The 23,431-nt window shown below is 36.8% G+C and overlaps 1 protein-coding gene across 9 annotated transcripts in view; it reads left to right on the forward strand.

Moving 5' to 3' along the window:
* PRKG1 (protein kinase cGMP-dependent 1) overlaps window positions 1-23,431 on the forward strand; it is a 1,402,246-nt gene that overhangs the window by 1,067,092 nt on the left and 311,723 nt on the right. For all 9 annotated transcript variants that reach the window (XM_079899910.1, XM_079899911.1, XM_079899912.1 and 6 more), the window contains one exon: window positions 6,411-6,474. In XM_079899910.1, the coding sequence (XP_079756036.1) occupies window positions 6,411-6,474 (64 nt within the window). The remainder of the gene's footprint in view (window positions 1-6,410; window positions 6,475-23,431) is intronic.

Here is a 23,431-nt window from a genome sequence, read left to right on the forward strand (position 1 = left end):
TTTGTATGGAAACACAAAAGACCCTGAATAGCCAAAGCAGTCTTGAGGGAAAAAAACGGAGCTGGAGGAATCAGACTCCCTGACCTCAGACTATATTACAAAGCTATAATTATCAAGACAATATGGTACTGGCACAAAAACAGAAGTATAGATCAAAAGAACAGGATAGAGAGCCAGAGATAAACCCATGCACCTATGGTCAACTAATCTATTACAAAGGAGGCAAGGATATACAGTGGAGAAAAGAGAGTCTCTTCAATAAGTGGTGCTGGGAAAACTGGACAGCTACATGTAAAAGAATGAAATTAGAACATTCCCTAATACCACACACAAAAATAAACTCAAAATGGATTAGACAGCTAAATATAAGACTGGACACAATAAAACTCTTAGAGGAAAACATAGGCAGAACACTTTTTGACATAAATCGCAGGAAGATCTTTCTTGATCCACCTCCTAGAGTAATGGAAATAAAAACAAAATAAACAAATGGGACCTAATGAAACTTAAAAGCTTTGGCACAGCAAAGGAAACTACAAACAAGGTGAAAAGACAGCCCTCAGAATGGGAGAAAACATTTCCAAACGAATCAATGGATGAAGGATTAATCTCCAAAATATATAAACAGCTCATGCAGCTCAATATTAAAAAAACAAACAACCCAATCAAAAAATGGGCAGAAGACCTCAGTAGACATTTCTCCAAAGAAGACGTACAGATGGCCAAGAGGCACATGAAAAGCTGCTCAGCATCACTAATTATTAGAGAAATGCAAATCAAAACTACAATGAGTATCATCTCACACCAATTAGCATGGACATCATCGGAAAATCTACGAACAACAAATGCTGGAGAGGGTGTGGAGAAAAGGGAACCCTCTTGCACTGTTGGTGGGAATGTAAACTGATACAGCCACTATGGAGAACAGTATGGAGGTTCCTTAAAAAAATAAAAATTGAATTAGCCTATGACCCAGCAATCCTACTCCTGGGCATATACCCAGAGCAAACAATAATTCAAAAAGAGTCATGCACCCCAATGTTCATTGCAGCACTATTTACAATAGCCAGGTCATGGAAGCAACCTAAATGCCCATCAACAGATGAATGGATAAAGAAGATGTGGTACATATATACAATGGAATATTACTCAGCCATAAAAAGGAACGAAATTGGGTCATTTGTAGAAACGTGGATGGACCTAGAGACTGTCCTACACAGTGAAGTAGTTCAGAAAGAGAAAAACAAATATCATATATAAATGCATATATGTGGAATCTAGAGTAATGGTACAGATGAACTGGTTTGCAAGGCAGAAATAGAGACACAGACGTAGAGGACAGTAGTACGGACACCAAGGGTGGAAAGTGGCGGCAGGGGGCTTTTAGTGGTGGGATGAATTGGGAGATTGGGGTTGACATATATACACTAATATGTATAAAATAGATAACTAATAATGTGCTGTATAAAAAAATAAATAAAATTTTAAAAAGCATTAAAAAATAATAACTTCATCATGTCTACATGAAAAAATCCAATTTCCTTTCCTTTAAATTTTGAATGATTGGGTGCAAAATGATATCATAACTTGGATAATAGTATTTTTAAACTGTTCTGGTGTATAGGACAATAAGGTAAATTATTACCATCTATAATGCTGAAGGAAAGTTAGATTTTGTCACATTTTTCTTTCTTATTTAGAGTGTCTCCACATTTATTTGGACTAGATTTATCCCATCCATGAATCAGAAAATTCTTTGGTTGTGTCCTTTTCATATTTTTCGGTGTCTTTAGATTTAGAAATTGGCAGCTATGGCTTGAGAATATGTCTTTTAATCTCTCCTCTCAAAGTTAATCTGTCTGTAAAAAATAAGACAGTATAATAAAGTTTCTTTTATTAGATTCTTAATAGTTATTATGAAATTCTAAAATTACAAGTTTTAGATAAATTTTTTAAAGTTAGATATATTTTTGAAAAACTACAAAATTATTATTGCAACACATGATATCCAAATGTATTTACTTGTAAATTTTTCCACTTAAGGAAAAGAAAAGCTTCACAAGTTCAAAAGGACAATTTATTGGATAAGGTTACAGAGATTATAGCAGGTAGCTGAGAACTAACTAGTAAGAGCACAGTAGAAGCATTGCAATAATATTAAATTAATTTCTGTAAACAGCACGCTTATCATAAACCTACTCCTACCTTAAAAAATTCTAGAAAACACAGGAACATTTAAGCATACATCCATTAACTATCAAAGTAATGATGTCATATAGCCTCTGGAGGAGTCTATTGTATGGTACACATGTGAAAGAATATGAGTAAAAAAGGCAAATTACAACTGAGACTATTTGTTTTGACTTCAGGGTTCTTCTTGAAAGGGTCCTGGGGAGTCTCCTTTTTTTTTTCTTTCTTCTGTTAGCTGTTATTTTCATATGGTAGGTTACCAAAAATAAAATTATAAGACAAATTCAGAATGTGGGACATCCAATAAGACAGTTGTCCCTGTCTCTTCAAAAAATTAGTGTAATGGGGGGAAAGGTAGGAGGATGGTTGTGGAATAAGAGACTAGAGAAGCAGAATAGCCCCAAGCAGTATGTGGATTTTTACTGGATCCTGGTTTGAAAAGAAAAAGACATTAAAGAAATTTTTGAACAATAGGTAATATTGACATGGAATATAGTTATTAGATGATATTATGGAGTTGAGTGAATTTTTCTTATGATAAATGCTATAGTTACTTATTTAAAAATATTTTCTTATTAGATCTGTGTGCTTAAATATTAGGGGTAAAATTTCATGATATCTACAACTTAGTTTCAGATTTTCATGAAAAAATATCTATAAATCTATTTATCAATATGCATATAAAAATTAGATGGATCGAAGGTAAATAAAGCAAAGATGGCACAATGTTAACAGTTGCTAACCTAGGTGATGGGGGTACAGGGGATTCTTGAACTGTTCTTTCAGCCTTTCCATTTATTTGACATTTTTCATTGCAAGAAGTTGGTTAAACGAAGTCACTGAATCAAAGGATGTTAATATTATTGCTTAATTTCTAAATCATTAAAAGAATATGGCATGGTTTTAAAACTTACATGAGGCATTTTTAAATAATTCTGTGAAGTGTGTAGCTCAGCAAATGATTAGCTTCATAGTCATTCAGATGGAAATTTTTATCCTCTCTTTATCAGTACTGAGTGTTGTGACCTCAGGCAAACTCTCAAGATCCCAGTTGTTTTAGCTGTAAAATGGATGATAGTAATAATGGTTCTTTGATAAAGCTGTTTAAAAATAAAATATATTATCTGTAAAAGTCTTAGCCCAGTGCCTGGAAAATAGAAAGCATTCAAATCTCATCTTCTATTATTGTCATGACAAATTCCAAGTCCTTACTTTATTCAACCAGAAAATCCAATGGAAAAGCTCCACACATTAAATCATCTCTATTATATTACAGTCAAGTGCATTTTGTAACTTCAGACCTACTGCAAGTCCTAAGGGAACAAAAATGTTTTAATAGATCCATAAGAATTACTTGTAATTAGCATGTAGATTGTTATGAGTTCTTCCCCCTGCCCCTCCCCAATAAGTGAAAATACTCTTTACTGTTTAAACATTTTATGGAAGTTCATCCTTATAATTATCTTGCCTTAAGTTTTCTAAATCATAGACAACTTCATCTTGAGTTATCACATGTACACACTAGTGAAGTTTAAATTAATATCTTTTGATTTATTGGGAAAAATTCAAACAAATTTAATGGGTAGAATTTTAAACTTATGAATATCCTCAATTGTTTTATTCTTGGTGTTCAAGCTATCAGTGGACTGATAAGTTCTCTCATGTAATTAATTTCTGAGAATTATCTAGTGTTTAGAGAAATAAAGATCTTAAGATTTTAAAGATGGCTACAAAAGTGTTTCCAGTATAATTTATAGAAGTGAAGACACTTATTTTCTGTTAATTGATTTCCATTTTGTTAAATCTGAAAGTGCTTAAATTGTTACGAAGAATTCTTTAGAGTGTTTCTTCTCTAAAATCATCCTAATTTTTATTGGCAATAAATGCTGCTGAATGTTTTGAGGCATTTTAAATTGTAAAAGATCATGATATATATACAATGGAATATTATTGTATAACATGCAATAATATATTAGAAGGAAATCCCATTTGCATTTTGCACAACATGGGTGGAACTTGAGGGCATTATGCTAAGTGAAATAAGCCAGACAGAGGAAGACAGATATTGCATGGTATCACATGTGGAATCTAAATAAAAAGTTAAACTCATAGAAACAGAATAGAACAGTGGTTGTCAGGGACTGGAGAACAGGGGAAATGGGTTACAAACTATTATAACCTATAGTTGATAACACTGTATTATATAGTTGAAATTTGCAAAGAGTAGAACTTAAAGATCTCAAACATACACAGAAAAATAAATATGTGAGGTGATGGATGTGTTAATTAACTAGGTTAACTGGATGGGAGGAATCTTTTCACAATGTACACTTTAAATATCTTATAATTTTGTCAGTTATACCTCAGTAAAGCTGAAAAAATAAAAAATAACTAAATTGTAAAAGATAATTAATTAAAATGCACCCCCTAAAACTTAATGTCTTTGTTTTCTTTAGTGAGTTATGTGGTCAAGCAAATACTAATTTTTTTTTTCTCATGAATAAGAATGCTCATGAAAATGAAAGTTTTGTAGAGTGGCTTGACATAGACTTAGCATAGAAGTAATGGGGCTGTCTAAAGAAGGCAACCAGTTATAATAAAATGAGAAAAACTCAGTTGTAGTTTGTGTTTTCCATAAATACCCCCTGGGATAGAAACATTCTAATTATTCTTGTATCTCAGAAGAAACTGAAATATAGCTCATTAAAAGAACAAGAAAGGGCTAAATTTTTCTACCTGCATAGCTCATGGAAACAGCTTCCTCTATCTTCCTGTCTCCTTCTGTGATGTGTTCTATCCAGCTGCTGAAATAGACTGCCTTCTGGAAGTTAAAACCCACGTGGCTCAGATCACAGCAATAAATCTGGTGAAACATGGTCCTGGGTGAAATATTATACTTCTACATAAAAGCTTAGGATTTTATCAATAGGCTTTACACTAAGTAATGGGAATCAGAGTGACAAATTAACAGTAAAACTTTCATGCTTATATCCAAACAGTATGTTATGGCTTCTTTCATTACATTATCCTAATCAAGCCAGAACTGTTTTTCTATAGCAACAAACCTGAAACAAGTCTCATCCAACTCAACTAACTCATTTAAATAACTTTGCTCCATGGCAATTTATCTAAAGATCAAGTTTACTGAACAATTGATCTGTAAGTCAGATATCATACATACAAACATATTTTCACTCATTTATAGTCTTTTCTCTATTCAAGCATTGAGATAAGATTAAATAAGAATTTAGTTCCACATCCCAGTTAGATTTTCCAGTGGAGTAGATTTTCAAAAATTTTATGTTGATGAGTTTTTTTTTCCTTTTAAAATCAGCATTATCCATATAAAATAAGTTCCTTTGGTTTGTGTATTCAACATCATTTAGAATTTCCATATGCTGGTCAGTGAGATTCCCTAATAAGAGGATGAGAAGACATTATTTCAGTGTCTACTATGAGTCTGACTCTTTTCTCCATTCTGTATGATCTGATCCCTGTAACTGTCCTAGGAAGCATTTGTATGTCTGTGCTTTCATAACTTTATTCAACACATGCTCTTGAGTTGTTATTAGTAAATCACTGAAAATACAGGGGCTGAGCAAGACAGATATAGTACCGTTCTTATTTTTGTGGAGTTTGATTTTAGCAGTGAAGATGCCCAGTAACAAATATCTGATTAATTATCTAATTATAGTTGCAGGAAGGGGTAAAAGAGATTATAAATAGGAGGACCTGATCTAGCTGCGAGAGGCTGGGGGGAGTAGGAAGTTTCCAGTGTTGTTGAATGAATGCTTGCAGGCCTGAATGTATCATCAATCCAGCTGAGTCCTGAAAAATGGGTAGCAGTTGGCCTGTAGAAAAGTGTGTGTGTGTGTGTGTAGGGGGACCTAGAGAAGGTGACAGAATTGGAAGGAATTTGGTGAGAGCAGGCTGATAAGGGAGAGAGTGGTTTCTCTCAATTATAGCTGAGGCATCCAAGGTCACACAAAGAAATATAAATGGGATTTGAACTTGGTTCTGTCCAATCTCCAATTCTTTCTAGTACATCATGCCTTTTCCCTGTTAGTCATCAAATTATGCTTAAATTATTACTTTGATCTTCACTGGCAGTTTCTTTGTCATGAAATCCTTTTGTATTTTCTTTCAGATGCGTTGCTGTTTTATTTATAAAAATGAGTTGCTGTGCATGCCTTCAACATCATCTCTGTCTTGTTTTTCAGTGTGCCAACATTCCAGAACCTTCCTGAAGAGATACTCAGTAAGCTTGCTGACGTCCTTGAAGAGGTAATTGTTTTTAGCCCTTGACCTTTTTGAGATGGGACTCAGCCCATCACAGCTGTGCAATAAGTCACAAACTGCAGAGAGCCCTTTTAAATTTTTTTGAGCACTGACATGAGCTATATATTTGGCTTCAAATAAAAAGCAGCTCAGTATATCTGACATTTATACACAGTTAGAAATATGCAAATCATCGTAACTATAGAGGGAGAAAAACTTTTTGCTCTGGCAAACATATTGTTACTTTGACTTCCAAGAATGGGAGACTGCGTATTTATCTCTTATTTCAGTTGGTGTAAAGCAAGATTGTAATAATTGCTACTCTGAAGCTTCAGATTAGCAAATTTATAACAGGAATTAGCAGTTGGGTACATACTTTATTAGCATATGAGCATATTTTACACACGTAATTGTATGCCTGAATGTGAAAGTGTCACTGTTACTTACCTTTCACAGAACCTATAAAGCATAAGAAATATTGAAGCAGGAAAAAGAGAGGAGGTTTATACAAGCAGTGTCTTGAGTGAACACAAGGGGATAGGGTCCCTAGTGCCTATAGAGACAGAGAAGGCAGAGTATCTGGGCACATATGCAGATGGGGGTGGGGACTGATGGAGTGGTTGGCACTCTGCCAAACCTGTTCTGATATCTTCTATTTTCTCTGTAATCTAGAAAGCAAGGTCATCAACTGAGAATGAGGATGGGGTAGAGGTCTGAGAGGTTTGAAGACAGAGGAGAAGGTATGAGAAAAATGGAAAAGGGAATAGACTAGGAAGACACAGTATGACAGTTACCATTCAGGCCCTGTTTGATGTTACCAATCCCTAATCTCAGTTAAACAGGCAAAAAGAGTTCTTTCAGGATGTACGATAGGAGAGAGCGATCAAACTCCACTCTGCTGGGCCAAAAGGTGGGAGGATTTTTAAGCGCTGGAGTGAGCTGGTGGAAAAGTACTCCAGTAGGGGGTGTTACCAGAAAGTAGGTTCTTGTCTCAGAAAGAATTCAGAGATGAGATGGAAGTCAAGAAAGCAAAGTGAGGATTTATTAAGCAATAGTAAGCTCTCAAGGGGGGAGCTGGCAGACTCAGGGAAACAGCCACCCTGAGTTTCTTTGGCAAGCTGGTTATATGGGGTGTGAAAATGATTGGGCAGAAGATTCACTGAGGAGGGAGGGGTTTGGGCTCGTATTCACTGATTTTCATCCCAGCTTCACCTTCCCGAGGGGAGGAGGGATTTTTGTCCTTATTTAGTCTTGATTGGAAATGGCATGGTGTCAGTGCATGATGGGAAATTCTTATCTACAAAGTTAATTTTATTGTAATGAGGGCATAATGGACAAAAAGTTACATTCGGAATGGCGGAGATTCCTGCCTTTTCCCGCCTTCCTTTGTCTCCAGGACCCCTGTTGTTCACAAGATGTATGGTTTCCTGCCACGTGGCCCACGCCCCCCTTTCTTTGCTCATATCTCGCTATCTACCTTTTCTAACAGTGGTTCTCCAGTAGGGAGGAGGTTGGTCAATGTGACTCGTTCATCTGTGCTTGCTGATTGCCCCTTCTGGAAGTTAGGCTCCTAGCCACCCATAGAGACTGGGAGATAGAGGCGCTATCTTCTTCTTGATTACTTTTCTAAGGAATGGCTCCTAGGTCCTTGAGAAAAACATTCCTGACCTGTAAAACAACTGGTGCCAACAGCCTGGAAGAAGATTTGCATCTCAAACAGTTGAAAACTTTCTAAAGTAAATGCTCCAAGAAAAGGGAGATCAGGAGCCTAGTGTCAGGAAGAAGGCTGTCTAAAGTTTAGTCAAAGTGACGGAACCGTTAAGTCTGTCTTGGTTACCAGCCCATTTCTATGTTTTTTCAGCCCCATTTGTTTGCCTGGATTCAAGTTCCAAGTAGACAGAGAATGGGATTTAACCGGGATTGGTATTTTGCCAGGAAAAGATGAGTGGTTGAAAGAGGGAATAGGGAGTTGCGGATGCATGTGAAGGAAGGATTGTAGCGACTGAACCTGGAATTTCGATTGTGCAAGAAGGGGAGCAAGGGCCAGTGAGTGACTGTGGGATCAATGGATTTTAGTCTCAGGAGGCTGAAGAATTTTTGGGGTTGTGCTATAACAGAGAGAAACTGGAAAGATACTGAAAACGTTTTTGTCTCTAGGTACTAACTATATACCAGTAATTATATGATCCATAGAACTTCAAAGGTTTATATCCACAAATTCTTAGTTTGAGTCTTATCACAGTGAGCTTTCCTAGGATTTATTGGTCCCCCTCATCTTATATGGGAACACATAGTAAAGCAGAAGTCACATTTGATTCCTATGTTCAAGTATAAAAGATTCATGAGCAAAAATACTGGCTGCGTTTCTCTCTGAATGTGTCAACCACTGTACTTGCAACCTCTTTAAATGTAAAACTGCTTTTCCGAGTTCTTTTGTTTTTTGCTTTCCTTGTTGAGTATACTGAAGAACTCTCTGATGACCTTTTTCTTTTTCTTTTCACAAAATGAACTAAAGTACAAATTTACTGGCCCCAATCAAGCCCGTCCAAAATCAAATCAAATCCCATGAAATCCTTTAATCATTTTCTTTCTTTTCCACAGCTGTGGAAGCATTTGCTATGTTTTGCAAAACAATAGCCATAGCTCTATAAATAACTCTGACCCAAGAAATATTTTAGTATTTTATGTCAGATTTTCTAATCAGAAGATGCCTTCATTTGTGTTGTACGAGCCACAGTACAGTCTATAGCAAAGCTGCATGAAAATAGAAACACATGATTAAGTGCCCACACATTTGTTTTGAAGACATACACAAATGAAGTAAACAGACAAAATATGAGGTAGACATATGAATACACTAACCAGTGCATGAAAGTGTTCAACTCAAGTTGAATAAACAAGCACAATGAGAAATTAGATTAAATTATGTATGAGATAGAGTGAAGCAAATTTGGAAGAACAAAAGCAATACCAGTGTCACATAACATTAAAGGGAAATTTGCTTGCATAATAAATGAGCTTTTTTCCCTACAACATCTACAAGAAAATGAAAGAATCCCAGATTATTTTGAAAAGAAGACAGTATAATCATTGCATTTAACAAAGAACTTTACAGCCTTGTTTGTTTAACAAATATTTATGGAGCATCTGCCACTTGCCAGTAATTATTCCAGACTCTGGGGATTCAGGGCCTTGTCCTCCCAAATCATATGTTCCATTGGAAAGTACAGATGAGAATTACGGAAAATAGCAGCAAAATGGCATCAAGTGAGATGGCCACACTGTATTGGTTTACTAAGGCAAGACCTCTCTGGGGAAGGTGGTATTTAAGCTGAGATCGAAATGCAGATATGGGATGCCATGTGTACAGGACAGAGGGAAGAGAAGGCATAAGGTCCTAAACTAGGAATGAGTCTTCTGTCCTTAAGGAACAGAAAAAAGGTTTATAGTAGGGTGAGATGAGGCTAGAGAAAATAGGCGAGGCCAGATGGCAGACGGCTTTGCCGGTTGTGGTAAGGAGTTGTGATAAGGTTTTTGTTCTCAGTGCAGTGGGAAGATTTTGAGGGTTCTAAGCCATAAAAATGACATGATCTGGGTTATATTTTAATGATATTTCTCTGTGAGAAGAATGGATTATAGAGGCACAGACCAATTATTTAGATAAAATAGCCCAGGTGAGGTTAGATGTTTGTATGTTGATTTACTTTCTTATGGACTATTTCATTCCTTGTATTCATTATGAAGCAATACTCCCAGCATAAGGGAGAAAAAAATGAAAGAATAGGGACAAGGTAGTCAAGGGCTGAGAGAGAGAAAAAAATTTAAGCAGACAGAAAGAGGAATGAACATAATGTTATTGGTAAAGTGATTTAGGAGGGTACATGTGACTGGAGGACAAATAAATGATGCTTGCAGCATCCTATTTTAAAGCTGAAAGAGAAACCAGTATATAAGTCATTTCTGCCATTGCCCATCCCACTCCCACTTACCCCCTTCCATAATTTCTAGTGTAGATGTACCCATTTATGTGTTCTTGTTTATGAGATCATAAAACAGAAACACATATCCTTATTCTTAGTGTAGCAATTCAGTGCCCTTTTCTCCGTTTCCTTTATATCACATAGTACAAATATTTCCTTTGTATATTAAATCTCTCATGCCTTTTTCAGGAACATAGGAAAGTTTTCTCTAGCTAGTTTGAGAAGTTGCGTTTACACATAGGTATAAAGAGGTTCTTGGCCAAAGGTCTATTCACATAAAGAGCAACAATCCCAGCATTTTTTTAGGTTGTGTTTTGCAAGACAAATTGAAGTACAGGGCTGAGAATAATTGATTAATTATTGAATAATTGATTCAGTAATTATTCACCTTCATTCTCACCATAGTATGTTCTTCTCATCTCATATCTGACTCAGATTAAGTCTTAATAAGTACCAGAGATCATTTTAAGAGCTTCAGAGTTGATTTGCTAGGGAAGCCATTTTATAGTTTGTAAATTAAACTGTAAGAGAATTTTTAGGCACATGTAGGGAATAGCAAGGTCTGACTTGATAAACTGGTTTCATTAACCTCTATACTATCCTGTATAGTACAGTGAAAACTATTTTGAATGAATTAGTCAAATATTGGAATCTATTCTGAAAGCCTAGGAAGTACTTATGTGTAAAAGAAAAGAGCTGTGAAATTATAAAAAGGATCTAATCTTTTTTCTTACTATAGCAACCTAACACACTTTCCTTCTTCCTTTATGTACACATAATTAGTTTCTATAGATGAATTACATTGTTCAGATGGATGGAACAACCCGTAGCTAATCTCCGCCTGAGAAATAGCTCCCTTCAGTGATTACCTACCCAAACACAATGGGGAAAAGTCACTGTAAATAAACTCATTGTCTAATACATATCCACATATCAGGGCTGTAGTGACATCTTTAAAAGAAATGATGAAGAAAAACATTTTCTTATAGAGAGGCAGAGCAGAGATTTACCTATTATGTCACATAGGAGCTTGAAAATTAATTTGGGAAGGAGTTATGCTTTCACAAATAAGGGTGAAAATGTTTAGATAACTCAAGGAAAATTGAAAATGTCAGATTGAAGAACCAAATTAAGCCAACAAATTCACTTTTTACCACTGGTGTAGCTCATTTTTCCTTCATATGAATAGAAGTGGGACATGGGTGCTATATTTAAATCTGATTTTTAAATGGAAAATAAAGCGTATGAGAACCACTTCTTTGCTTATATTGAAATCTGTTTCATGTCCAATTCTCTCATTAAAACATTGGATTTAGTTGTCTTAGAATGAAAAAGACCTCTGCTTCACCAGCTTTTTAAGAGCTCTATGCCTTTGGGTCTGCAACTTTATATGATTGGATCTTGGACACATTTGAGCCTAAATAATGGGTTGTTTTGGTTTGTGTCCCTAGATGGGGCATTTATATTTTCATTTGGGGATATTTATACTATTATGGCCCTGACAATATCTTAGACAAATAATACTCATTAGACTTTTTGAAATATTAAGAGGGACATGATGAGAAAAATAGAAAAAAGGCAAGGAAAGAAAGCTTTTTTCATCTTGATAATATGGTAAGAAGCAAATATCAGATTACTGTCCAGGGATCATCATTGGAAAAGGAGGTTAACGTAACACAGGCAATTTTGGTTACTGGAAGGTACCCCAGGGCTGATTAAATGTGCATTGTTTTAGCCGTGCAACAGTTCCTTGGTGTTACCATGTCATGTTGACATTTTCCCAGATTCCTTTGCATTCTCTCCAATTGTGAGTAATACAAGGGAAAAGTCCTGTACTTGATGAGTTACTGGAGTGCTGTGAAGCTCTCTCTTTTTATCATTCTAAACAGACCTAGACTCTCTGGGAAAGAAATTGATGGAGTAGACAGGAACATTATTGGTTCTCTTTGAAATCTGTTGTTATGGCTAAACTTTTTCTTCCCTTCCTTTAGGTTTGGCTCTTGCTATTCAAAGCCAAGCTGGAGGGAATTTAAAGAACAGTTCTTTCCCAATTGCTCTGGACTGAAGGACTCTGAATTTGGAAAATTATCTGTTTAGATCTCCCTGGTTCCTTTGGGTCTTCCCATCTGTGGGGCAAATGGCTGCTTCTGAAGGAGAAAGAAGTAGAAGGGTGTGTGTGTGTGTATTTTGTGGCAGGGTGGAGAGATTAAAACGTAAAGACACACTCTCAGTTTAATATTAATATCTGCACATCTTATTCTATTATAGAAGTAAATGTGGAATGGGAGAACATGTTTGCAAATCATATATATGATAAGGGAGTTGTATTAGTCAGAGTTCTCCAGAGAAAACAGAACCAATAGGATGTGTATGTATGTATGTATGTGTGTGTGTGTGTGTGTGTGTGTATATATATATATATATATATATATATATAAGATTTATTTTAAGGAATTGGCTTGTGTTATTGTGGAGGCTGGCCAGTTCAAAATCTACAGAATGGGCTGGCAGGCTGGAGACCATAGAAGAGCTGATGTTGCAGTTCAAGTCCAATGGCCATCTGCTGGCAGAATTCCTTCTTGCTTGGGGAAGGTCAGTCTTTGTTCTATTAAGATCTTCATTTGACTGGATGAGGCCCACCCACATTATAGAAGGTAATCCACTTTATTCAAAATCCATCAATTTAAATGTTAATCTTGTCTCAAAGTTCACTGGTTTAAATGTTAATCTTATCACCCCCACACAAAAATCCAGAATGCCGTAATGTTTGACCAAATGTCTGAACACTATGGGCCAGATAAGTTGACACATAAAATTAATTATCACAAGATTTGTATCTAGAATATATAAAGAATACTTACAACTGAGTGAATTTTAAAAAGTTTAAAAATAAATAAACAGGGACTTCCCTGGTGGCGCAGTGGTTAGGAATGCACCTGCTAATGCAGGGGACATGGGTTCAAGTCCTGGTCCGGGAAGATCCCACATGCCCCGGAGCAACTAAGCCCTGTGTGCCACAACTACTGAGCCTGCGCACCTAGAGCCCATGCTCTGCAACAAGACAAGCCACCGCAATGAGAAGCCCGCACATCACAACAAAGAGCAGCCCCCCCCCTCACTGCAACTAGAGAAAGCCCACAAGCAGCAACGAAGACCCAAGGCAGCCATAAATAAACAAACAAATTTTAAAAAAATGAGTGAATAGATGTTTTCCCAAAGGAGATGCACAAAAAACCAGTAAGTACACGTTCCATGTTAATAGTCATTAGGAAAATGAAAATCAAAACCATAATTACATACCACTTCATACCCACTAGGGTGGCTAGAATAAAAAAGACAGTGACAAATGTTGGTGAGGATATAGAGAAATTACCACTGTAGGATGTTGCTGGTGGGCTTGTAAAATGGTTCAGCTTCTTTGAAAAATGGTCTGTAACTTGATCTGTAAGCATTTATACAATTCATTCTCACCCTGAGCTTTCTACCTCTTTAAATTACATATTTTACTTATTTATATAACCTATTCCACATTCTACAAAATATTCAGTTTTTCATTTTTCTTCAGCTTTCTCACTTGAGTTGAACCAGTGGCCTTACACATGACAAAGACCCAAAATATCTAAACAGGTTGGAATAACAGGTGAGATCCACTAAGATGGTACCAGAGGAGAAAAGTATAGTTTTGCACATGATTAAAAAGAAAAAAATTCCAGAAGGATAGGATAGTGAAGACACGGCAGAGTATAGGCAATATTGCTGGAAACAATGGAAGAAAACAATTGAAGTAACTTAGAAATTTGCCTTGGAAAAGACTTTGCGGGAAGGTATTGGATTCCTTTTGTGTGTGTGTGTTTTTGTTTTTTTTTTTTTTTTTGCTGTACGCGGGCCTCTCACTGTTGTGGCCTCTCCCGTTGCGGAGCACAGGCTCCGGACGCGCAGGCTCAGCGGCCATGGCTCACGGGCCCAGCTGCTCCGCGGCATGTGGGATCTTCCCGGACCGGGGCACGAACCCGTGTCCTCTGCATCGGCAGGCGGACTCTCAACCACTGCGCCACCAGGGAAGCCCTGGATTCCTTTTTAACTTAGTGGACACTATTTTCTGTGTTCAGAAGATGGGGAGCTCCATCTCTAAAAATAGACTGGACGAATAATTTAACCCATCATTGATGAATCGGGGTAACAGCAGTTTCTGCCTCTTGTGATATTGCTGTGGGTTTTAAATTGAAGAACTAATGTAAAACCATTAAATATGCAAACATAATTTCAGATGTCCATCAGCAGTGCTTACCAAACCCTTTCACAAATTGACACATACAGAAAATGTTTATCCTGCACACATACTGAGGTTAACAAAACTCCTTATGGCTGGAGGTGACTGGTCAGGCTGTCCCAAGTCCTACTGGGCTCTCTGTCTGAAGGGCGGAGCAGGCATTTTGTAATGTCTGGAGACATCTATGGTGCTTATAATATTGAGTGAGGGCAACAGAGGGCTGCCACTGGCCTCTAGTGGATAAAAGCCAGGATGCTACTAAACATTCTACAGTGCATAGAACAGCTTTACAACGACCATTCAGCCCCAAATGTCAATAGTGCTGAGACTGGGAAATTCTGCTATAGGGTAGATATGACAGCAGTTGGGAAACACTGCTAAAAGTATGAAGGAAATAAAATAAGGTAATATGGTAGAGATGGCCAAGGACAGGGGGACTACTTTAGCTAGGGTGGTTAGGAAAGTTATATCTGAAGAGGTGACTTTGAGTTGACAGCCACTGCAAATATCACAGATGGCAAAGTATAGTACAAAATGTTAAGTATGAACAGAAATCATACATATTTGAAAAGCTACAGGGTGAAAGAGATTAGTTAGGATGTTGTAGGTACTTAAGCATTGATTTGGTGCTTGAACAACATTGACTTTCAGCTTCTGCCTAACTCTAAGATTCTGTATGATCACATTCTCAACAGAGACTCTTCTAGTTCTGAGCCTCAGTCATTTTCATTTCTCTCCCTTTAGGGACTTCCTTCTCCTATATCTCCTAGATCTATTTAGTTATCATTATATATAAGAAATAAGTGCTTGTCCATTGCTTTAAGTTGGTCTCTAGTTTTGTGAAGTTTTACCACTTCAGATTGTAAGTTCTGTATAAGGCTATTACTATGTTGGTATTTCTTTTCACTGGGTACTTGTAAGCAGTTGAGAAAAGCAACAGTAATACCTTCAACTTACTAAGCCTAACTCTGTGCCAGGCTAAGGGCATCTGTTTAAAACCCTCTGAGGTAACTACTATGACAGTTGACCCTTGAACAGCAGCAGGGGTTGGGGCACTGACCCTCCACACAATCGAAACTCCACGTATAACTTTTCAGTCGGTCCTTGTATCTGTGGATGTGGAACCACAGGTTCAACCAACTTCAGATCACTTAATACTGTAGTTCATATTCAGTGAAAGAAATCTGCATGTAAGTGGACCCTCGCAGTTCAAACCCATGTTGTTCAAGGGTCAGCTGTACTTTTACTATTCCCAGTTTATAGCTGGGGGAACTGAGGCTCTGGTAATACAGCTAATGGGGAAGTAGTTTACTCCATCCAGTCTGAAGCTGGAATTGGTATCTTTTATTCCTATGCTGTATTACATCTTGAAAATTGTAATTGTAAATGAAAAATTTACAATTGTAAATGAAAATTTACAATTGTAAATGAAAAATTTATCCCATCCCCCACTCTTTTTTGTTAATGTAAATAGATGTTTCCTTCTGAAAAGGTTTACTTGACTGTCCCCTCCCACCTCCCCTGGGAGTAATTAATTTTTTCCCAGTCAGCATTTTTAATTTGTTACGACAGGAATCCATTTTATGCCTTCAACCAACTTTGAAACAAGCCATTTCTAGTCATTTTATCATCAGGATATGTATGTTTTGCTTTATGCTGCCAGTAATTCATTGAAACGTATGTGCTCTGCAACTAGGAAACCAATCTGTAATAAATCAACTTTCTAGAAAACATTTGTAGAGTGCTTGAAGTGGTTGCCATATAAGAATATATAAGCCTGCTTGGTGCTTGTGGTTCACTCCCCTTTGTGGGGTTTGTAAACAAATAGTGAATTTGTGTGAAAGTATGAATTAGTGGCTCGTCTTTAGCATAAGTGTGAGATCCTATTTACAAAATGCTAGTTGATAGTATTGGAGCAGATCATGATAAACCTTGAATTCCTTTTACAGAGCAGAGTGATAAACATCTGGTCTGAATTAGACAAACTTCTCTGATTAAAAGAAAGCATGACCCAAGATTTTCAACTTTTTTTTTTTTTTTTAATCTGAGGCATCTTTGTAGCTGCCAAAACAACTAGTTCAGGGGCTTGTACACAGTTGGCATCCGAGACATAAATCATTGAAGAATAGAAGCCCACTTACACTTAACAGTAAGAAGCTAAAGATAAGAAAACCGGTTGGGCTTTCAGTTTTAGTTACAAAATACAAAGCTTGTCTGGGCTGGAGAGAGCTACCAAACAGCTTAGAGCAGGGGGTAAAGTGGGCATTCAGTTCCAAGTCTCCCCAAAGCCTTTGGCTGCATGTCCCCACCCCCCGGCCCCCTGCGAGAATCCACTGCAAGTCAACCTACCACCCCTGCAGAGAAGGAATCATGCAGTTTCTTAGGCCAGTGGCTACAAGGCTGTTTCCTGGTAGATAAGGCTCTGAACCAGGGCAGGCAGTATATCAGGCATGAATGTACATCAGAAGCCAGTCAGTATTAATGAGGAGGGAACTGTGACCCACCAAGGCTTTAGTGAGATTGCAGCTGTATAGAAAAGTCCTGTGTGTTTCATGTCCTGTATGTGCCCTTAATTACTATGAGATTCTATAAGTGAGCTTTTCTTAGCTCTCTGGGAAGGCTTACCATTCATTTTATTACTTACAACAGAAAATTATTATTTTAATAAAGGTAGCATGTTTTGTTTTGTAAATAGGCTTGCAATGCAATGCTGTTCCGCCATTCTCTTTGCTTCATATGGCTTGTGCAAATTACTTTACATTTCCAAGAATCATTAGTTATAGTGAGCATGAGAGCAGTTGGGCTATCCCTGACTCCTTTTCTCTCTTCCAAAGATGTTCTTTAAAATCAAGTCTTTCTTTTGAGAAGCTTGCCTTGACTGACTCTGCCTTATCTTATTTGTTGATCCCTTAATTCTTTTATAGTTTGTGCTTCAGAATCATATACTTGCTCCTATATTGCCTGAAACTTGTCTTTTTCCCAATTTTCTCTAAATACCTTAAGGGTAGGATATGTCTCAGCTTATATCCCAAGTTTCCAGCAGAGCAAGGATTTGCATAAGAATTATGCCCCACATTTACTACATAACCAATGAATATTTGTTTTGTTTTGTTTTAAATAGTATTTTGAACAATCCTTTTTTTCAAAAAAATAAATTAATTTATTATTTTTGGCTATGTTGGGTCTTCGTTGCTGTGTGTGGGCTTTCTCTAGTTGCGGTGCGCGGGCTTCTCATTGCAGTGACTTCTCTTGTTTTGGAGCATGGGCTCAGGTGCGTGGGCTTCAGTAGTTGCAGCACGCGGTCTCAGTAGTTGTGGCTTGCGGGCTCTAGAGCGCAGGCTCAGTAGTTGTGGTGCACGGGCTTAGCTGCTCCGCGGCATGTGGGATCTTCCCGGGCCAGGGCTTGAACCCATGTCCCCTGCATTGGCAGGTGGATTCTTAACCACTGCGCCACCAGGGAAGCCCAAATATTTGTTGAAGGAATAGTCTAAGTAGGTTTTCAGTAAATATGTGCTACATGAGTGACAGTGAATGAAACAGAACTGTTCTGTTGTACGTTTGGATGATATCACCACAACTAGACTGCAAATGTGGCAAGGATCAGGGCCATGCGTTCTGAAATACTGGAATTCATAAGTACTATCTGATGATATGGAGGTCGTAAGTAGAAGATTCCCAAGGACCCAAAATAAAGGTCAAAGACAGAGGGTGTGGAGAGCCAAGGGCTACAAGATCATGGAAAAGGAATAAGACTTATTTTTCTTCTATCAGATCTCTGGTCTCCCTTATTCATGTTAGGGAGATAAAACAAAGGCCAAACCTTTGGAAGCATATTCTAAAGAAGGGGAGCACTGATAAAGATGCTAACTTTACAGTGTAATGTCCTTAGGCACAGAGCTGAACTATTGTAGATTACTACTTGATAACAAGGGAATAAAAGCCTCTAGAAGCCATCTTCCCGGTTTCCTACAATTTCAGCTCAGTACTTGCTTATGGCAATCCCCCAATCTATAGGTTTACAGTGTACATATCTTTTCTCTCTTTTTACTTAGCTTCTCATCTAAAGAATAGAGATAGTTATCCTACATGTGTGCATACATACATTTATATATATGTGTGTGTGTGTGTGTGTGTGTGTGTGTGTGTGTGTGTGTGTATACACACACACATACAGTTGTCCTTTGGTATCTGCAGGGGATTGGTTCCAGGACCCACCTTGGATACCAAGATCCATGGATACTCAAGTCCAATAGTCAGCCCTCCTTATTGGTGGTTCTACATCTGCAGATTCAGCCACCTTCGGGTACTGTAGTATTTATCGAAAACAATTCCCAGTATAAGTCGACCTGTACAGTTCAAACTCCTGTTGTTCAAAGGTCAATGGTGTGTGTGTATGTTGTATTTATATATCTCTATATATTTGTGATAATGCCTGGGTTTCAGTCTTGGCAACATGTTTTAATCCTGTTTCCACAATTAACTAGATATTTGGGCTTGAAAAGGTTACGTAACGTTCCTAAGTCCCAGTTTTCACTTCTGGAATATATAATAACAGTACTCACCTCATAGGATTGATTTCCCTTTTTATGTTTTTGAAACACCATTGTTTTTCTCATGAACATACTTTATTCCTCAGTTTCATGTTTATGGAGAAATTGAATAGAAAACATAAGGAGTTCTCATATACTCCCTTCTCTCCACTCACAGTTTACCCTATCGTTGGTATGGTACGTTTTCTTTCTTTTCTTTTTTTTTTTTTTTACAATTGATGAACCAACATTGAAACATGACTATTAACTAAAGTCCATAGTTTACATTTAAGGGTTCTTTTTTGTGTGTTATACTCTTTGGCGGGTCTTTTGTATTTTGACAAATACAGAATGGCATGTATCCACCATTACAGTATTGTGTATGATGTACAGTTTCACAGCCCTAAAATTCCCCCGTGCTCCACCTATTTATTCTGCCCTTCATTCCCCCTTTTTCTATATCTGTAGTTTAGATAATATAAATAATATTGTGTTTTTAATTTCAAATTCCTCTTGTTCATATGGTATATAGGAAATTAATTTACTTTTGTGTATTAGCCTTATTAGTTCCAGGAGTCTTTTTGTCAGTTATTTTGAATAGACAATTATGTAGCCTGTGAACAGTTTCATTTTTTCTTTCCCCATCTGTATATGTATATTTTTCTTAATATACTAGATAGGACTTCCAGTATGATGTTGAATAAGAGTGGTGAGAGGGAAAATCCTTATCTTATTCACCCTGTTAGGAGAAAAGATCTAGTTTCTCATCATGGTGTATGCTTTTAACTGTAGGTTTCTCTACTCCTAGATTACCGAGAATCTGTTTTGTTTTTTCTTTTTCTTTCTTTCTTTTTTTTGGGGGGGGTCATGAATGGGTATTGGACTCTGTGAAATGCTTTTCTGTATATTATAATCATATGATTTATTTTTTATATACATTATTGGATTCAATTTGCTAATATTTTGTCTAGTTTTGATAATAGGGTGATGCAAGTATCAAAGAACGAGTTGGGAAGTGTTCCCTCTGCTTCTATTTCCTGGATCAGTTTCTATAGAATTGGTATCATTTCTTTATTAAATGTTTGGTGGAATTTACCAAACATTTGGTGAACCCAGCTGCATCTGATGCTTTCTGTTTTAGAAAGTTAGTAGCTACTGATTTCAATTTCCCTAATAGGTATAGCCCTATTCAGATAGTCTGTTTCTTCTCGTGTGAGTTTCGGCAGATTGAACCTTCCAAGCAATTGGTTCATTTTATCTATGTTATCAAATTAATGGCACAGAGCTATTTATAATATTTTTTATTATTCTTTTAATGTCCATGGGATCTGTAGTGATGTACCCTATTTAATTTCGGATATTAGAAAGTCGTGTCTTCTCTCTTTTTTGTTAGTTAGGCTAGCTAGAGGCTTACAGATTTCATTGATCTTTTTCAAAGAATTAGCTTTTGGTTTCATTGATTTTTTTTTTCTATTGATTGCTTATTTTCAATTTTATTGTTCTCTAAATCTTATTTATTTTCTTCTGCTTACTTTGAATTTAATTTGCCCTTCTTTTTCTAGTCTCCTCCGGTGGAAGCTTAAATTACTGATTTTAGATCTCTCTTATTGACTGTATGCATTAAATTCTATAAATTTCTCTCTAAGCACTGCTTTCACTGCATCCTAGAAATTTAGATAGGTTGTAGTTTCATTTTCATTTAGACCAAAATAGTTTTTAATTTTTCTTGAGACTTCTTCTTTGAGCCATGTGCTATTTAGAAGTGTATTGCTTAATCTCCACATTTTTGGAATTCTCAGCTTTCTATTAGCTTCTAGTTTTAATTCCACTATAAGTACATATTTTATATGATTTCTCTTCTTTTGAATTTGTTAAAGTCTGTTTTGTGCAGGAATGTGGTCTATCTTAGTGAATGTTCCATGTGACTTTTAGAAAAATGTCTATTCTGTTGTTGAATGAATTATTCAATAAATGTCAATTAGGGCTTCCCTGGTGGCGCAGTGGTTGAGAGTCCGCCTGCCAATGCAGGGGACACGGGTTCGTGCCCCGGTCCGGGAGGATCCCACATGCCGCGGAGCGGCTGGGCCCGTGAGCCGCTGGGCCTGCGCGTCCGGAGCCTGTGCTCCGCAATGGGAGAGGCCACAGCAGTGAGAGGCCCGCGTACCACAAAAAAAAAAATAAATAAATAAAAAAATAAAAAAAATAAAAATAAATGTCAATTAGATCCAGTTGACTGCTGGTACAGTTCAACTGTATACTTCTTGAATTTCTGCCTGCTGGATCCATCAATTACCAATAAAGAGGTATTGAATCTTCAATTATAATAGTAGATTCATCTATTTCTCTTTGTAGTACTATCAGTTTTTACCTCATGTATTTTGATACTTTGTTATTAGGCACATATATTGATACATTAAGAATTGTTATATATTGTTATATCTTCTTGGAGTATTGATCCTTTTATCATGATGCATACCCCTCTTTATCCCTGATAATTTTCCTTGCTCTGAAGTCTGATTTATCTAAAAATAATATAGCTACTCCAGCTTTCTTTTGATTTGTGTTAGTATGGTATATCATTTTCCATCACATAACTTTTAACCTCTGGGTCTTTATATTTGAAGTAGATTTCTTGAAGACAGTATATGGTTATGTTTTGTTTTTTATCCATTCTGACAGTTTCTGTAGTTTAATTGTATATTTAGATCATTCTCATTTAAAGTGATTATTGACATACTTGGATTAATATCTACCATACATTTAACTGCTTTCTATTCATTGCCTTTGTTCTTTCCTTCCTTCCTTCCCTTTTTCCTTCTTTTCTCGCTTTTTATGCCTGTTCTTGTTTTAATTAACCACTTTGTATGATTCTGTTGTTTCTCCTTTCTTAGCATAACAATTATATAGTTTTTTTCTTTTTATATATACTTTTTAGTGATTGCCCTGGAGTTTGCAATTTACTTCTCAGTTAGTTCAAGTCTTCTTTCAAGTAGCGCTCTACTACTCCACAGGTAGTGCAAGTACCTTGTAACAGACTATTTCCTCTCCTTATCCCACTATCATGCATTCCGTGTATTCATGAGATTAATAATAAACAATGCATTGTAGCTATTATAATTTTTAACCTGTATCTCTTAGAGCAATTAAGAATAAGAAAAAGAATTATTTTACCTTTATTATTCCTTGTCTAACACTTTTCCCTTCTTTATGTGGACATTTTCCAACCTATGCCATTTTCCTTTTCTTTGAAGAACTATTTTTTAACATATCTGGCAAGTCATGAAAACAAATTGAATGACAAATTCAATTTGGAAAAAAATTGAGTGACATGTTCCCTCCGTTTTTGTTTGAGAAAGACATTGTTTCTACTTCACTTTTTTTTTTTTTTATGGTACGCGGGCCTCTCACTGTTGTGGCCTTTCCCGTTGTGGAGCACAGGCTCCGGACGCGCAGGCTCAGCGGCCATGGCTCACGGGCCCAGCCGCTCTGCGGCACGTGGGATCCTCCCAGACCGGGGCACGAACCCGTGTCCCCTGCATCGGCAGGCGGACTCTCAACCACTGCGCCACCAGGGAAGCCCTCTACTTCACTTTTGAAAGATAATTTCACTGTACACAGAATCCCAGGGTGGTGGGCTTTTACATTTTTTCCCCACACTTTAAATATTTCATTTTACGCTCTTCTTGCTTAAAGCAGGTGGTTTATGAAGAGAAGTCCCATGTAATTCTTATCCTTGTTCCTTTGTACATAGTGTTTTTATTCTTCTGCCTCCTTTCAGGTTGTTCTCTTTGTCTTTGATTTCCAGAAGTTTGAATATTATATGCTTACTTTGTATTTATTCTATTAGATGATCAATTAGCTTCCTCCATCTGTGATTTTTGTGTTTGTTGTGAATTTTGGAAAATTCTCGACTGTTTTTACTTCGAATATTTCTTCTGTAATTTTCTCTTTTCTTCTGTTATTCCCATTACACATATGGAATATAAGAAAATAATCAACTCCTTTTGTAATTGTCCCTCAGTTCTTGGATATTCTGTTCTTTTTTTCCCCATTCATTTTTTCTCTTTGCATTTCAGTTTTGGAAGTTTCTATTTACATGTTTTTCAAACTCACTGATTTTTGTCTTGGTCATTTCCAGTCTACTGATGGGCCCCATCAAAAGCATTCTTCATTTCAGTTACGGT

The sequence above is a fragment of the Stenella coeruleoalba genome (genome assembly GCF_951394435.1).
Source record: "Stenella coeruleoalba genome assembly, chromosome: 16".
NCBI classification, from domain to species: Eukaryota; Metazoa; Chordata; class Mammalia; order Artiodactyla; family Delphinidae; genus Stenella; species Stenella coeruleoalba.